The sequence below is a fragment of the Rattus rattus genome, chromosome 1 (assembly GCF_011064425.1).
Source record: "Rattus rattus isolate New Zealand chromosome 1, Rrattus_CSIRO_v1, whole genome shotgun sequence".
In the NCBI taxonomy this organism is placed as follows: Eukaryota; Metazoa; Chordata; class Mammalia; order Rodentia; family Muridae; genus Rattus; species Rattus rattus.
Window position 1 is genome coordinate 240,558,508 of NC_046154.1, and position 18,487 is coordinate 240,576,994.

At 39.6% G+C, this 18,487-nt stretch overlaps 1 protein-coding gene across 1 annotated transcript in view; it reads right to left on the reverse strand.

Moving 5' to 3' along the window:
• Nucleotides 1–18,487, reverse strand: part of Lrrc6 (leucine rich repeat containing 6) — a 91,002-nt gene that overhangs the window by 27,354 nt on the left and 45,161 nt on the right. The window contains 3 exon segments of the mRNA XM_032890858.1: nucleotides 12,932–13,027; nucleotides 13,675–13,744; nucleotides 17,370–17,435. Of these exon segments, the coding sequence (XP_032746749.1) occupies nucleotides 12,932–13,027; nucleotides 13,675–13,744; nucleotides 17,370–17,435 (232 nt within the window).

Here is an 18,487-nt window from a genome sequence, read left to right on the forward strand (position 1 = left end):
GACTGCAAACCTCAGGGTTTTAGGAAAGGGGAGTTGGGGAGATGATGTCTTACTAGAGTTTGTCTGAAAGAATGTGAGAAAAGACACAAAGAAACCAAGTGACAGCAATGATGGTGTGAATGTGGGCAAAGAGAAACCTCTGGTCACTGCTCTAGTGATTATGGAATTCAGTATGGTGGTTTTACAAAAGCTAATTTAGAACCATCATGTGGCCCATCTATATCACTTCTGGGCATATACCCAAAGGACTCTATACCCTACTTCAAAAATACTTGCTTATTCACATTCATTGCTGTTCTATGAATAACAGCTAAGAAATGTAATCAGCCTCGATGTCCATCAATGGATGAATGAATAATGGAAATGTGCTGTGTGTACACAATGGAATTTTATTCAGCTATAAGTAAAGGTGAAATGTGAAGGCCAAAGGAGGGAACTATTTAAAAAATCCAGCAAGAGAGGTTACCTAGATCCAGAAAGACAAATGCCACATATTCTTTGTCAAATGTGGATCCTTGCTTCAACTTTTTAGACCTGTACGTTGAACCTAGAGCTCCTGTAGAAGCCAGGGAAACAGAAAGGGATATTGGGTGGTGAATGCCTTGAGAGAGTGGAGTGTTAGGTAGATGGAGCAAGGGATCCAAGGGTAGAAGGGATTAAGCAGGAATGGGTGGTTTAAGGAGATAAAGGGAGAAGGAGGTGATTAATTAAAATAAAGGTTATATGAAAAAAAGATACAAGGAAACATATTATTTGTAAGCCAATTAAAAGAAAAAACTAGAAGAATTATCTTGCTTGATTGGACTATACTACCCCTAGAAGCCATGGGTAATAGGTCTCCCATCATCAGATATGTTGGGTTTTTTTGGTTTCAGGGTTTTTTTGAGTTTCTTAAATTGGTTATGGTGTCCCTAGAGATCCTTGAAAATATAGCCTCTTGTCGTTCCTCTTGGTTGTCCACTGGAATAAGGTAAGATGGTACTGCTGAAGACACCACACATCTTGATCAAAATATAGAAAAGCCAAGTCAGAACTAAGCTAAAATTTTTCTTTCTCATTAGCTTTCATAATTCTGGTAGGTGCTATGAAAAGGTATCAGTGGTCTTAACAAGTGGTTCTATGAACTACAGTTCTAACCCAGGCAGGATATGACCACTGCTACAATAGTGGTTCAACCATCAAGGCAGCAAACAACAGCTCTCTTACTGGAATTAAGAAATTCCACTTTGATGAAGAAAATTCATGTCTGGTTTGTAATCCTGGTAAAAATCCATGCTTATGGAGGCCATAGGCCCTAGAGGGGAACCAAATACTATCATTTAGCTAAGTGGACATTGCATCAAATTATAATGGCTAGTCTTGGCTTAATCAGAAAATTGTCCCTTTACAGTGAATGATCGTAATACAGAGGCTCTTGGCTGCTCAGTGTGCTGAGAATAAGGTATAATTGAATGTTCAGCCCTCAACATTTATGCCATTCAGCCTAGGTTCAGTATTATCACAGAAGATGGGGCAAAAAAACTCAAGAGACAGAAGAAAGGAAGAAGGGCAGTAGGGTGCTATTTTCTAAGAATGATACAGACATTCAATTAAGAACTTACAGCAGCTGAAATTTCATATAGTGGTAAATCACAATACTGTACCTACCAATAGCTAATGATGAATAAGGGAAAGGCTTATGAAGCAATACCTCTCCCTGTTGTACTATTTGACTACTAATGGATTCTGGTCTATTAACTTCAGATTAATCCATACTGTTAAGCCCATCAGGATCCACAGAATAATTCCATACCTGTGGTCACAAGACAAGAAGGCCTATTGGGTCACAAAAACAAAAGGGAAATAAAAATTGTAAATGGGGGAATTGTTGACAAGGTTAGGGTAGTTAAGAGGGGATATAATATGAGAGTAATCATAGGGCATTGTACACATGTATGGAACTGTAAAATAAATTTTGCTTCTATAGCTATGATAAAATGCTGTGACAAAAAACCAACATAAATGAGAGAGAGATTTATTTGGCTTGCAATTTCAATTTATTTTATATAATTTCAAGTAACCCAAGGCAGGAATATAAGCAGCTAGTCACCTCACATTCATAGTCATGAGCTATGACAGAATATATCGTTGCTTGCTTCATTATTCTTACCAGCTTTTTCCTTTCTTATACTGTTCAGTTCCCCAGCCTAGGGAATGATGCTGTTCACAGTAGGCTGGATTCTCCTTTTTTAATTAACAATCAAGATAGCCCCTGACAGACATGCCCATAGAACAACCTGATTTACATAATAAATTTCCAGATGATTTTAGGTTGTGTCAAGTTGAAAATTAGAATTAACGAGCACAGAGAAAATATTTAATTAATGAAAATATAGTATAAAAAGAAAACATGTTCATTTAAGAGTCTTATAGTAAATTAGATCAGGACAGTAAACACAGGGGAGGGTGTTTTTTCATTTTTTTTCTTCTTTGTTTTTAGAAAGAGGTATTTCTAAGATGTTTTTTGTATAAGATCCAGATAAGCAAATTTCAATGAAATAGTACAGAGAAATAGAATTGCCAAAGAGAGGGAAAAATCACTCTTTGAAATGTGAGTGGAAATAAGATCCAGTGCCCCTTGGAGAAAAGGAGTTGAAAAGACTACAGGTCCGTACAACCAGAGAGGGGCTCGAAGGGCTGAAGTAAGTGGAGATGTCCTTTCCATGCTTCCATTTCCTCAGGGATAGAAACTTCTTGAATAAGTTCAAAATGAGAAATAAAAAGCAGTGCTGTGTATGTAATAGTCAAGCCTGGGGAAATGACTAAGGGCACTCCAGGCCCACATAGCAGCCAGAGGGTCTGGGCTACATAACTTGCATTGCATGTTTGAGTGAAGAAACATATGCCTGACTAATATGGAGGAAGGCTGTCTGGGTTTTATACAATCACAGTCTGTTCTGTTGACGTTAATATATGACCTTCATCTCCTGTGTCTGGTGTAAGCAGAGTCAAACATCATGTTCTCCAACCAAAGTGGTAAGGCGTTCTGCTGTTCAGTTCCAACAGCAACTTCCTTAATCTCAGTTAATTACTCCGAATGAAACCCCAAAGGAAATCATGAAGCATAGAGTGTTCCTGTAACTTGTCAACTGAGAATCTAGATGGGAGTTTAGCTAATGAATCAGTTCAACCTGATTCACATGAGCAAGCCCTCTCAGGGCATGCAAAAATTTAGTTAAATCTTGTTGAGCTGGACCAGGGTGACATGACATGCCCAATGTCCCCAGGAAAATATTAAGAAGATTATCATATACATATTACCTGGTTTGGTGATGCATATGACGAACAGGCTGAAGGACAGGCATAAACTCTTAGGTAATGTGAAGAATAGCCTCATTCAAAATAGCAACTAAAATTATATATCTGTAAACAAACGTACAAATGTGCAATGACTGTATAGAGAAAATAAGTACAAGATTAAACTGTCTGAGGGACATACATGTTACAACAGAGGAGCATGTTATTGTATTTCAGGTTTTAATAATGGACACACATTTGTCCCCCATACAATCTACAAACTCAGCTCACTCTAAAAAAATGCCATGGCTTAGATGTGGTTGTCCCTATCAAAGCTTACTGTCCAGTGTAATGACATGGAAAGTGGTAAGACCCTTAAGAGGTGGGGCTTTCTGGAAGGTGACTGGTAAGGCCCTCTGTGAAGGGATCATGCAAGTCTTATGAAGTGGATTTGTTCCCAAGGGCAGTCTGTTCTAAATGGGCAAGCCAGAAACCTCTTCACTTTACTGCTGATTCTCTTAACACTTGTACTCTGTGCATCACTCCCTGTCTCTAATCCCATGGACCCTCCACACCACTTCATGTATGATACTGGGATCTAGACAGGGGATCCTTATCAGACTTGTGTATTATAGTGTTTGTTCTTCTAGAATTAAAGTCATGAGTCAAACTCACCCATCACTAGGCATTCTGTTATAACCACAGGGAAGGGGCTAAGATAATGTGGGACTTTGAGTGGGTATGATTTCCATAGATTCATGTATCTGAATGCTTGAGCATAGAGAATACTGTTAGGAGATGTGGTCATCTCATAGTAGATGTGTCACTTGTTAGAGAAAGGGTGTCGCTATGAGACTGTGCTTTGAGGTCTCCTATGCTCAAGCTATATCCTGTGTATCAGTCTCCTTCTGTTGCCTTCAGATCAAGATGTAGAGCTTTTGGTTCCATCAGCACCAAGTGTGCCTGCAAGCTGCCATGCTTTCCACCCTGAGGAGTAATGGATTAACCTCTGAAAATGCAAGCCAGCTCCAAGTAAATGTTTGCTATAATCATGGTGTGTCTCTTCACAGCATTAAAGTCCTAACTAAAAGAGACAATAATTACAAAACAATATGAACTAATATTTCAGTACCACATTAATAGCAACAAACAATATTAATTAAAAGCATGTATGTCTCAATACAAATATATATTATATCCTAAACATTGTTCAATTACTTTGTTTTTTATCAATGTACATCGTATGTCGTGCTTACAACTGTTTGAGGCCTGGACTATTGCTATCATTTTATAAATGATGCATTAGAGGCATAGATGCATTAATTTTCCAGAGGCAGCACAGATGTTAAGTAAAAGGAACAAGATTTGACTCCAGTTCTCTAGCTCCAGAGCTGGTGCTTTTAACCTTTGTGTTCCACGGTATCTACATGGACGGCAACAGAAATTACAGTGGGCTTGCTTTGGGCTTTGTAGAATCTGATAGGCTTATTCTAAACATAATCTGAACAATACAAATGGGGAAAATGTGAAAGAGCTGGAGATAATTGGTAATTAGGAGAGATAAATGTTTTAAATATTCAAATTCAGTTAGTTCACACACACACACACACACACACACACACACACACACACACACACATCTATTCCCCACCAGGCTTTAGTCTAGATCACAGTGACAGGGCAGTCTGGAAAAGATGAAATCCTTCGTTCTCTAGAGGCTTATAATCTTGCTAATAAAAAGCAATAGAGAAATCAACTTCTGGGCCATAAAATCTATCAGAAAAGAAGACAGTAGAGTGAGATTCAAAGAATGCAGATGAACAGGATCAGATGCCACTTCCTTAATCAAAGGATGTTTGAAAAGAAACCTGAGGGACAGGGCAACTTTTGAGACTGGCTGACCCACTCCCAAAAGGAAATTTGTCACACTTGTGAAAAAGCAATGGAGCCGATGATGTCAGGAGATGTGAGGGAGAATGGTAGAAAACAAGATGCACAAAGGGGGATGGGAAGGGGAGATATCGGGGAATTTGGCCTTCAATTCTAAGTAAAATAGGGAGTCTGACACAGTCTGGTTAACATTTAGTATAAAGTGGTCAGTTAGTCTGTTGTACTGAAAGCAAACCTCCAAGTCTTCCATGGAAGAAGAGTTAACTCTTGGACAGATGGCAACATCGGTCTTGACTGGATATATTCAATGTAATAAAGGCATGGGCCCCAGCGACTGAGATTCTGTCTCCATCACTCCCAAAGCAAAGGCTGAGGAACAAAGAGTTCTGGATGTCAGGAGGAAATCTCACTGAGCAGTGGACACGCCAGAGAAGCCTGAGAGATTTCCCACTCTATTGTGCACTTCTCGACGCTGCTTTTGTGAACAGCCAGAGGGTCTCATCACCTACAAATCCATGAGCCACTTCTAACCAAATAACAGCTCATGATCACACAGAAGGTGTGGTAGAACACAGCATGCTGGAGATATGGTGCTCATAATGTAAGATACAAAGATGGAGGACAGAGACAGGAGGCGGACAGCATGCACAGGCTTGTAACCTGAACATGTGCAACCCAGAGTAGCTTACATAAGTGGCATAGCTGGTGTGGGACATTTCCAGATGGCTCTGCTAGCCGAGCCAGGATGAAGAAGCTGAGTTGGGAGCTGGGATCTGGGAGCTCCCACAGATGTTAGCAACAGAAAATTTAGCCCTGACTTATGTGATGGGACCAGATTCAAACAGATACAATTTACCTACTGGTCAGCACTCTGCACAGATCTGAGATTCTTTGAGTAAGAAAATAGAAAAATATCATTTTGACACCATGAAAAAATGCTGAAATGAAGAATCTGATCTATAACTAGCCAAGCCTTGCAGAACAGTTCTGTATTGCAGCAACTCAGGAAGCTGAGGCACTTGTCAAATCTATACTATACACTTGTCTGTCCTTGAATAAAAGTAGAAAAAAGGAGTCAGAGTGTGTGGTACAATGGAGGAGTAATGGCACAGCATGGACATACCAAGCCCTGCATTCAATTTCTACATACTGAAAAGGAAATGCCAGGGTATTGTGGACTCAATGAAAATTCGTGTCCTGGATTTTTCATTTTTATGGACACAAACTTCATCACTGAATCCCCACAAGTCCATGTGTTATGCTCATTGCCAATCTAGGCCCAATCAAGCAGGTCAGCCTTTCACAGTGTTTTTTACAAATACACTTACTGAATATCAACTCATGATTTTACCCAGATTATCTAAGGAGTATAAGATATTAATACTTTGTTAGGTATTCCTGGGAATCCTAGTTTTGCTTAACATGCTGACAAGACTGTTCTACAAATAAATTGAGATGCTTCCTCTGACTGAATTGATTTTTTTTTAGTTTTAGGTGAGACGATGTATTTTTGTTTGCTATGCAAACCTCTTTGAGTCAGAATTTCCCGTTACTTGAGCCAAGAGCATCTTAATTGTACAGTTTCCTTTTATCAATGAATTGTATGTGCTGTGCATATTGAAGGCTTATATGACCTTATAGTACACGGTAGACAGTGAGAAGGTCAGTGCAGTAAAATGAGCATATCCATCATCTCAGAGTTACCCTTTGTGGCAAGAGCAACTACAGCCTGCCCGCATAGTGCCGCTCCCACATGCAAATTTCCTAATGCTAGTTTATCATCCTACATTTACTCTGTTCTCAGACCTTCCTGGTTTGTTTTCTATCTCTGTATGTTTGATTTTCAGAAATGTTCTACTTAGAATTAAGTTCTTGTGTTTTCTTTCTGTGCCTGACTTGTCTCACTTAGCATAATGTCCTCCAGGCTCGTCTACCCGTTGCCAAATGTGCATATACCTGTGTGTGAATATACAATAGATGTGATATAGATCTACATGAATTTAATCAATTTACTCATGGATATATACTAAGGTTTATTCTTACAATGTGTTTTAATATTCCAAGGGTTTTCCTTAGTAATTACAATGCAGGCCAGACTCATGCAACTATGGAGTAAGCCAGCAAATTTAGACATGGGATATCTCTCTCTGAATTCAAGATCACTGCTTTAAATGTTTCAGTGAGAAGGAACATATGAAGGTGTTAGCTTTCAGTAGCATTCACTTTAATTATGATATAAATGAAGTTAGTTTTATTAATTAGCATTTGATGATTTTTAGAAAAAAATAATTGTTGCCAACTTTTGTGCTTAAGAATGAAAAGGTATTAATTTAAGGCAAGGTTTGTTTATTCTCAGAAGTCTGATGCCATTGCTTTCTTGTAGCAGTAATAGAAGATGGCTTATCTATATGTAGATGCTTTTCACATGATTTTTAAGAGACAATCCTCGAAAGAAAACATTATCTAAGTTTATTACTGAAGACAAACCTCTTCATGGTATACTTGCACCATCTCACCTCTATTCTTCACTTAATAATAAGCCATTTGTTGTGATTTTTATGTTTTAACATGAAACATTTAGGCAACTTTAAAAAGAAGAAATCCTAGTCCTCAGGAGGCAAGGGCAAAAAGATCCCAGTCTAAGTCTCATTGGGTTACAGAAGTAAGACTTACCCCCAAAACAACAATGATAACAGCCACAACCACCACCACAACACACAATGTAAACATGAGGAAGCATTTGTTTAAAACACCCATAAACAGTGACAACAGAGACATTTTGGTTCCATCGCCTGCCACCTGAACAAGGTACCTAATTGTGTCTCTAGCTTTCCCTTTAAGAATAGCAGTTATAATTTCACCTTTGCCTTGTCAGTTACACTGGAATCTTTCAAATAAACGGGTGGAGATTTGGGGGTGGGGTGATGCTCATGGTGTCACACAAATGTCTATTATGAGTGTGGAGGTCATTTTCTGTTCTTTCGGATTTCCCTGTAGATATGTTCTAGTTAATATAGGCGCACTCCTTTAATTTGCTATGGTCACTGAGGACAACTTAGTCCTCATAATGCTGCTTGTTATTCTCTTGGCTGACAACAAATTTTACTTTTTATTCTTTCCCTCAGAATAAAAATACATAATTGATTACCTTTGGTCAATCTGCTGAGAAATTGGCTATGAAAAATGAAGGGCTATTCAATCACCATAGAAGCCATATTGGTTAATCAAATGTATATTCTTCCTTACAGACACCCACTCCACATTATTCTTCCCTTTCCTGGCAAAGAAAACCCATTGCTAGTTTATCTGTTATTCTTCTGGATACCTAAGGGGCATTGAAGAAGGTAACTCCACCCTCTCTCAAAGAATGAGGTCTAATGAGAGAGGTCAGTCAAAATGACAGCATCCCTTTGGCCACATTGGTTTCATCTTTCAGGCTGAGGCTAATCAAAACTAGATGGACTCTTCATTTAATGGTACCACTTATTCAGGAGGGGATTTGCTCCAAGGTGATAATAGATTCTCCCTGTGTGTCTTTGATTTCTGCTCATTTCTATTTCATGAGAGGTGAGAGTAAGGTAGGCAAGAAGTGTGATACCTGTTACTTCCTGTGCTCGTCTGTGAAGAGAAGTTTGTCTGAAAGTAATCTGACATTTCAGAAATACCCTGGCTCAGCCTCTCTACTCTCTCCTACCTTCCTCTAAAAGACAAAATTGTTTTTTCAAGGTTAAAGTCAGTTTTGAAATGAAATTCTACAAATGATAGCAGAAAGTATTTTAGCTCACTCAGAAAACAATAAAGAATCTGGATACTTCACAGGGATAACTAAAAATTTTAAAGTCAGACTCCTTTAAAAATTTTTTCAGATTTCTCATTTCAGATTTCTCATGTTAATCCTATCACAGTATCAAGCACTGTCTCAGCCACCCAACTTCGAGATCAAAGGAAAATTGCATAAAAATCTAAAAGTAAACAGAGACAATCCTTCCAGTCTTTAGAAGTTGTAAATGCCAGGACTTTAATCTACCGGGGAAGCGCAGACTATAGTTTTATATTCAATTTCCAGTCAACGTTGAAAGAGTCATTTAGAAGTCATCTATAACCACAAAGCCTGCCCTTAACTCTTCATCCCTGGGGAGTCCCTAGCTTGTTGCTTGATTCCCATTTTGAGCAACATTTCCAAAACCAGTTGTCTGAAGTTTCTGCCATGTTTCTGATTCTGACAGTTTTCTCTGACCTGCTGAGATGACTGTTATCAAGGTGGCATCCATGCTGACAAACATGTATGTGTCCTCCTCAGACTCAGCTTCCTTCTTGAAAAGGTTTATTTTGTAGACTTCCCTGGTACTTTGGTTTGTTGATCTTCCCAATTCTTTGATTACTTATCATGATGATGTACACTGGCTTTTTCCTCAAGCTCAAAATGCAGCTACGTCTCTACTACTTCACCCTCAACTCTTTCTTGCTTTGTCTGTACTCTGACAGAAACTTTTTTTCATCTTTATTAACTTGAGTATTTCTTATTTCTATTTCAATTGTTATTCCCCTTCCCAGTTTCTGGGCCAACATCCCTCTAACCCCTCATCCTCCCCTTCTATATGGGTGTTTCCCTCCCCATCCTCCCCCATTACCGCCCTCCCCCCAACAATCACTTTCACTGGGGGTTCAGTCTTGGCAGGACTAAGGGCTTCCCCTTCCACTGGTGCTCTTACTAGGCTATTAATTGCTACCTATGAGGTTGGAGTCCAGGGTCAGTCCATGTATAGTCTTTGGGTAGTGGCTTAGTCCTTGGAAGCTCTGGTTGGTTGGCATTGTTGTTCATATGGGGTGTCGAGCCCCTTCAAGCTCTTTCAGTCCTTTCTCTGATTCCTTCAACGGGGCTCCCGTTCTCAGTTCAGTGGTTTAATGATGGCATTCGCCTATGTATTTGCTGTGTTCTGGCTGTGTCTCTCAGGAGAGATCTACATCCGGTTCCTGTCGGCCTGCACTTCTTTGCTTCATCCATCTTATCTAGTGTGGTGGCTGTATATGTATGGGCCACATGTGGGGCAGGCTCTGAATGGGTGTTCTTTCTGCCTTGACAGAAACTTTTTTAATACCCCCCCCGCCATTTCCTTCCCACCATCTCTATCTTCATAATTTCTAACTTCTATCGAGTTCTTTCCACTGAGCTTAAGACTGATGCATGTGAATGTCTATCTGAGATATCAGCTAGATGCCCCATGACATTTATTATCTAAAATCACTATGTGAGCCTACGGCCCACTTTCCTCGATTTCTTCAGGAAGCCTTGCCAACTGAGATGACACCAGAATATGCTTGGTGCATTCTTAGTTAAAACATCCGTGACTTTCCTGAATCATTTTGGCATTCCCCTCAAAATATAATCTGAATTTGGTGACTCATCACCTGTCTGGCAGCTCCCAACAGTGTTCCCTCACTGCAGAGATTTCTCACTTTATTATTTTTGAGTCATTTTTTCCACCTTTTGGTTCTTAATCCACACAGAAGGTTTAAAATTTCCTCTTTAAATCAGGTCAGGGGACTGAAAAGATGCCTTAGCAGTAAAGGGTATACTGCTCTTGCAAAGGACTTGATTTCAGTTCCCAGAATCCATGTATGGAGCCTCACAGTTACCTATAACTGCAGTTCAAGGACATCTGACTCCCTCTTCTGGCCACTCTGGGCTCTGTGCATGCACACACACACACACACACACACACACACACACACACACACACACCATTTAAAAATAAAATAAATATTTTTAAAAAATAGTTTTTAGTGCTGAATTAAAGGGCATGGTTCTTAGGCTACCATCCATATTTCTTGTTATAGCTCAGAAAGTTCATAGAAACCCCTTCAGCCAGCATTTCTGACATCTTCTTTCTATTGTGTTTATTATGTTTCAATTATTCTACATTTTCTATGCAGTAACCTCACTCCCATTACAGTTTCATTTTACTTGTTGTTCTTTTTACTTATTGTCATCCCCTATATACACATGGATCATGTACACCAAGTCTCAGTTTAAATGGTTTCTTGGTTGCTGTTCTATCATTGTGAAGAGACAATTCTCTCAATTAGTGAAAGAAGGCATTTGATTGGGTGCTTGCCTACAGTGTGAGAGACTTACACCATTATCATCAAGACAGGGACCATGGAGTCCCACTGACAGGCATGGCACTGAAGAAGTAAGAAGTAACTAATACATACTTCCTGACTGAGAGAGAGAGAGAGAGAGAGAGAGAGAGAGAGAGAGAGAGAGAGAGAGAGAGCTTGATGCAGGTTTTTGAAACTTCAAAGCCCACTCTACAGTTACACAAAGCCACCTCTACTCCAACAAGACCACACCCCTAATCCTTTTAATCTGTTTGAACAATTTACATTCCTTGACAATCAAGCATTCAAATAAATGAGCCTATGGCAGTCATTCTTATCCAACATAACACCACAAATGTCACGTTTGTATAGGTGCCTAACTTGATCCTTCCATCTAAAAGGACTAGTCACAGGACTTCAGTCAACCACTTTATCTTAATTCTCTCACATATCTTCAGAACAGGGCTGAGTTCAATCTAAAATAATCTTGTTGTTTAACTGTGGTCTCTTCGTTCATTCAGATACTGGAGCAGTATCTAGCTGGATGCTAGTATGTGCCCATCATGTTGAAGAATAAAATCAAGGTAGAATTGTTACTCAACTGAATTTATCAAGGAGCTGCCTCTGTTTTCTCTAATGTATCCACAATAAAGAATTTCATTAAGAGTTATTCTTCAGTCACTGATGGATTCTCTCCTGTATGCCTTCTGACTCTTTTCCTGACTTATCTGAACTCTGTCCTCTGCTGCAGCCACACAGACTTGCTTTAAAGTCCCATTCTGTCTTTACCTTTCTTGTCTTCTTGATATTTAGTGTTCTGTTTTCCATGAATCACAGTCAATTGACCTTTCAAAATTGATCACACACCTCTTCTCTATCAAACTATTCAGTAACCCCACTATTTCTACCACATGTTTTCATGAATTCTTCTCCAACTGTGTAAAGTAATGTACTTATAACCATGTCTCCCCATTAAAATCAGTAAAGATCTAAAGTTTCACATTCATCTTTAATCCAGCAGCTGAAACTAGATGGGTATTCAGTAAACATACTGAACTGAATCAACATGACCTAATACCATGTGAAAATACAACGAATGGATCAACTGTTTTCCCCAAAATGAATAAAGTTTAAGGAAAATTAACATGTACATTGTATTATAAAAATTATATTATTAATATCATGGAATGCTATCTATATTGTGAGTTCTGTTCACATTTATGATTCTTAAAAATCATAAATACTAGAAGCCTGGAAGTATTGGTAATTTTCCAAAACTTACAAAATTATTAAGCTGAATGCTTAGAAATCCAATACTTTTAGAGCACCAAGACCAACTAGACTTCCAGGAAGCAGACAGGATGATCGAGACCAGTCTAACTTAGAAGAACCATGTGATCTCTCTCTCTCCATGTGCTACGCAGACTCTGGTCTGAAGACCTAGCCAAATTCAGAGTCATCTTGGGCCCTAGTCACACCCCAGTGTTTCTTCTTCACTGTTTCTTCTCAGGGCCCTTTGTACTTGTATGTGAGAAGATGTGAAAGTATTTTTGCTTCTCTGAAGTAATGTTACCCTGATCAGAAGTCATTGTTAAGCACAAGTCACACTCTTTCAGAAATCAACACACTCAGACATGAAGTTTGTTTAAATGTCATTTCCTACCTTGGGCATGCAGATCAGCAAATGTCCTGTTGTCTGAGACCTTTTAGCAGAGCTGCTGTCAGGCTGGACCTCTGCAGAAAGGGCAAGCTGAAATGGCTGGGAATGAGAAGGAAGCATAGAGAACAGGGGCATATTACAAAAGCCCGCCTCAAGGGGTATCTTTGTTACAAATTCATCACACACATGTTAAAGTAGGAAAACTGTTTAGATGCATTAAAATATATTCTAAAAGCTACTCTTGGTATGCATGATCCATGTTAGCTGGTTTTATGTACAATCTAAAGAATATTCACCAGCCACAATCTGTGAAGTATTCATGAGTCCACCTAGGGTGGAAAGTTCATTTATAAATAAAGCATCAATATATTCCCATTTTAATGTCTCTCTGGGCTAACCCAAAGGTATGCTCAGAATCAGAAAATATCCTCTTTCAAAATGATAAAATTATAGCTTTCATGAATGAACTCAGTGACCATTTAGAATAGTCATTCAATTGAACTTTGCAGCCATGTTACTAACTTTTAAGAAAAATACAACACAGCAGGTGCAGGTTTAAGGCACTTACATTCCTGAGATATTGGAGATCACATCCATGTCCACTGCATATCATTCCTGTGGTGTGAAAGGGCATGCCCAACAAACAGGCCACTGTCAGGGTTTCAATTAGGACTTTTTTTTTTAAACTGGGACCACATGGCTTAGATGTACCTTTCAAAATGGCAATATCCCACAGTTATGCCTACCTTTCCTTTGACCATTACTCGAACATAAGTTGGCTGCACATCAACCTCAATTAAAGAAGTGTCCATGTACCTTCAAAATCAAACATACCACATCTTGTAATTGTCCAAAAACAAAACCATTCAACTCAAAAAGCAAACACATGAACGCATGCTTACATGACCACTTAAGATAAAGTTTGAAACATCCACACAAAACTGCCCCTAAAATACTAAGCTTAACTTATTCCTAGTCCAGAGGAAATTCAATATATCAGCAATTTCATTTTTAGACATATAAGTACACTTGGCATTGATTGCCCCAGCCCAAAAATATATTAGGTCTAAAATGCCAGAGGTTTGCAAAAGAAAAAATGGCTTGTCGTGTTCTTCCATGAATATTTTATTTTAAGCCCCCAGGATTTCAGTGGCAGCGAATGCTGAGTCCACCACACTCTGGGCCCACAGCCACTGGCTCTGCTTTTTGGACGCCTCCGATGCCCTGCAGCTGTTGCACAGCTGCACTGGACCAATGCTGTTGGAGGGCAGTTCCTTTCCCCAGAGGGACAAGCTATTCAACAGGGATGGCAGCCGCCCATAGCCCTCCAGATTTCACACCACACACTAAAATAAGGTTTGCCAAGTGGTTATATTTTAAAAACTGATTTTGAATATAAGAAATGGGACAATGACTCAAAAATCACAAATTTTAAGACAGGGAAGGTTATCCAGGGGGCTAGTGGGCTTTGGGATCAGATGGGCTTCTGAGAAATTCACTCCATGGACTCCTGCTTCAAGGCATTAGACCATATTTCTGAACTGCTCTCAGCCCATTTCTTCCTCTGAACAGTGAAGAATACCCTCCCCTCTGAAGTGCTCTGAAGGTATGTGAGCTGTGTCCCTTAGACTGTTCATGTTAATGAAGAATTACATCATCTGCTTTTAAATCATAATATTAACAAAAAAAGTCTTCCCCCAAACTCAGGCTTCTCATTTATTTACCTGCTTCTACTTCAAGGTCTTCCTCTGTCTGTTTTTTTCTACCACGTATTTTATTTTATTTTATTTTATTTTATTTTATTTTATTTATATGAGTACACTGTAGCTGTCTTCAGACACACCAGAAGAGGGCATTGGATCCTATTATAGATGGCTGTGAGCCACCATGTGGTTGCTGGGAATTTAAATCAGGACCTCTGGAAGAACAGTCAGTGATCTTAACCACTGAGAGCAAACTTCTTCTCATCTCCCTGTTTCTATTGCTCAGGTTGACAAGTTTCACTGGCCACCCCACACTATCAACCACTCGCACCACACACTGGCATTCTGTATCCCTGAGCTCTCTTTTTAGCTTATTTTCCTGCATATAGCCTTTCTCCCTCCGAGGCTACTCATGAGGAGTCTGACTGCTTAGCGCCTGTGTCCTCTGCCAGGGGTATAGATAAAGAAGAGCCATGGGTATCTGGATATGTAGGTGACAATCTCCTCATGCCTTTTGCAGAGGAAGTATTCTCTAAGTGCATTTGATTAAAGACAGGATAATCCTTGATGCATGGATTGAACTTCATCTGTAGTCTCCTTTGCTGACACAGATAGCAAGGGATTTTAGCACAATTAAAACTTCAGAAATAGCCTAATTAATATGAGACAGACTGAAAAGGGTGGAACCAGGAATACTTAACCTCAACCCCAGAAAAACAAAAACAAAAACGGGAGCTGGAGAGACGTAAAAACAGAGGAGATGAAACCAGTGAGGGAAAGATGGAGTGTCCTTCAAAGGCAGGGTGGATCAAGGAGCAAGTAGGCAGAGAATGGAGTAGGTTTGGTAGGCAAGAGCATTGTGTGAAGGAGAGGATCTAAGATTAACTATTCACTCAGCACAGCCAATGTGAAAGAAACACAAACACACATAACTTAAAAAATAAACAGTATGTGGAATACCCACATCATGGAATATTATGTAGCCATAAAAAGGGAGGGAATTCTAACATGGGGAAGTGGATAAGCCATGAAGTCATTATGGTAAGTGAAAACAGTCAGACAGAGGCCACGTATTGTATGACTCTATCTACATAAAATTTCTACTGTGTGCTCATTTAAGGATACAGATCTTACATTAGTGATGACCAGGAGAAGGAAAAATGAAGACTGCTAGGTGGAGATGGGGTTGAGATGATGCTGTCAAATGACTAAACAAAATTGTGAATTTACCAAGTGCTACTGAACTGTAAACTCTCAAATGTTTTGGCACAGTACATTTTATGTTATGTGTACTTTTGCCACAATTATAAAGAAGGAGACCTAAGCAATTATGTTCTGGCTTCTCCGGTTTTTGTTTATGTTGACAAAAGCCACTCTCTGAAAATATGCCTACTTTTAGATCATTACAGAATAACTGTCTCATTCACCTTCCATGGCTACTGCAAAATTAAATGTAACAGAACATGTAGGAAGTCATTAACAACACACTGGCCTTTATCAGAGCATTCTTGGACATGTTCATGGACTCCATTGCTGCTATTCATTTGTTCATTCATGCACTGAGTCTGTGGTCCTCCTAATAGGCATGGGTTACTATTTGAGGTACTAGAGAGGTACAGCCCAATGAACGTTGACATCAGAGTTTTAAAACACAAGGAAATCTAAACTTTGTCAGAAACCAGGTGAAGGACAAGGAGTGATGGAAGTTCTGAGGAAAGGCAGGCTCTGTCCTTCTCAGATAGTGGGCAGGGTCTTCTCTTATAAGATGACATCTCATCAGAGGCTGAAGGACAGAGACATTGATAATGACAATGACACAGGCACAGGGAATGGGATTGGGAATGATCAGAAGTCACTGAGGCAGTGGTCCAAATCTAACCCCGTCAAACAATGAGGTGCAGTGACCTGGACTCTTTCAGATTCACGCCACAGGAAGGGTAGGTGATAATACAGGCAGAGTGTTGAGGGTCAAATCCCAGTACCTTTAGAGGAGAAAAATAATGCTCTGCCATGACCATGAGAGGCAAACATGTCACCTTGCCACTGTGGTCATGGCTGTCCACTGGAATAAAGTCAGGGGAATCTCAGAGCAGAGGACATCTTGTGGTCCAGGGCTCTAATATGGAATGAAGCAGAGAAGGCTGACCACCGAAGACTCATTCTTATGTCACAGTGTTTTGAAAAAAAGAGAGTCATAATAATAGTCAGAGTAATAGTCATGGAGCAAAGGGAACTTGGGGTATGCACATCAGAAAGCAGCACAGCTCTGAGAATCACTTCAACCCCAGTCTACGTGGTTTGAGAGTTCAAAGACTTGGGGCTCTCGGGTTATTGATTCACCCTCTCCTTTCATGTTTGTCTGTTTAACATTACAGTGAAGGATGTAGAGATGGCTCAGTGACTAAGAGTGCTTCTTGCTCTTGCAAGAGGGCCTGAGATTGGGTACCAAACACAGTGGCTTGTGACTGCCTGTGATTCCAGCTCCAGAGACTCCACTGCCCTCTTTTGGTCTCTGTGGGCACCAGGCATGTACACAGTATACATATATTCATATAGGCAAGCATTCATACATATAAAATAAAAAAGAAATCTATTTTTAAAATGACACTGAACACGCTATCTCTTTGAAACAGCAAATCAAGTTCCATTTCTGTGTTACAGAACTCGGGGTGGGGTGGGATTTCTTAGAAAGAGATCTGACAGAAGGGCCATGAGATGAATGTATAAAAATTATTTACCTATAGACAGCCAGGTCCAGGATGATCTGGTTGTGTTTCTCATCATCTTTCAAGGAGAAATCAAGTCTAAAAAAGATGCATTTGGCCGGGGTGGGGGGCGTGTGGAGAAGGATGGCTTTAGTACATAGTGAAGGTAAACTCATCATTTAATCAAAGTAAAAGACAACCGGTTTATAAAAATTCTCAATGACAAACATTTTTGCTAATCAGACAATAATACATTTATGCTAATTTATTTTTTTTAAAGAAGCCCAGGAAACCGATTGATAAATTACTCTTACTGACTTTGTTGCTGCGTAAGGGTTCAAAGTAAATTCCATCTAAAGCATTTGCTTTGGTGCAGAGATGGAGACACCTGGTGGCTGAAGTGCTTGCTTTCATGCTTTCATTTCCTTTGCGTTTGCTAGAACCCAGCATAGGTTTCTTCCTGGGGACACAAATGCTGCCTCTGTGTGCTGTGTTTTCAAAGCCCCTCAGTCCCAGCATCTTTCCTTCTTTTTCTTCTTGCCATATTTTTCCCATCTCCTTTCCTATTGCTATTCCTCCTGACCTTGGAAAAGCTGAGGTGCAGCCAGTAATTTGTGATGCCTATTTTATAGTTAAAGAAACAGAGGTTCACAGAAGAGGACATGCTTGGAGAAAAGGCCCAGGAACACAGGCAAGAGCCAAGGCCCCTGATCCTTCAGCTATATGCCCTGGCTGAGCCCTAAGTGTAACTACCTCACTGCCAGCATATCCCACAGAATTACTTGGTCAGTTTTATTTTGAGCAACTAATGTATTAAACTGTAATATGTATAATCCAACATTAAGCAATAGATACTAAATTGGGAAATACAAATTAACCTCTGGATTTGGCTATTATCTACAGGTCTACTGTAGCAGGGACTCTCGCTGTTCCCAACAATCTAACCATAGGGGTCTTCTACAGGGTCTCAAGCAAGCCATGCACTCCTTATCTCTTGGGAGCCTTCTGTGTGATATCCTCTCCACCTTGATTGTTTATCCCACAATTCTATAGTCCATGAATTTAAAATTTCTTTCTACATAACTTAAAACTAGTTTTAGAAGTTTGTTCTGTGTCAAAGATCACCAGTTAGGTCTCTGCTATTTTCCCTT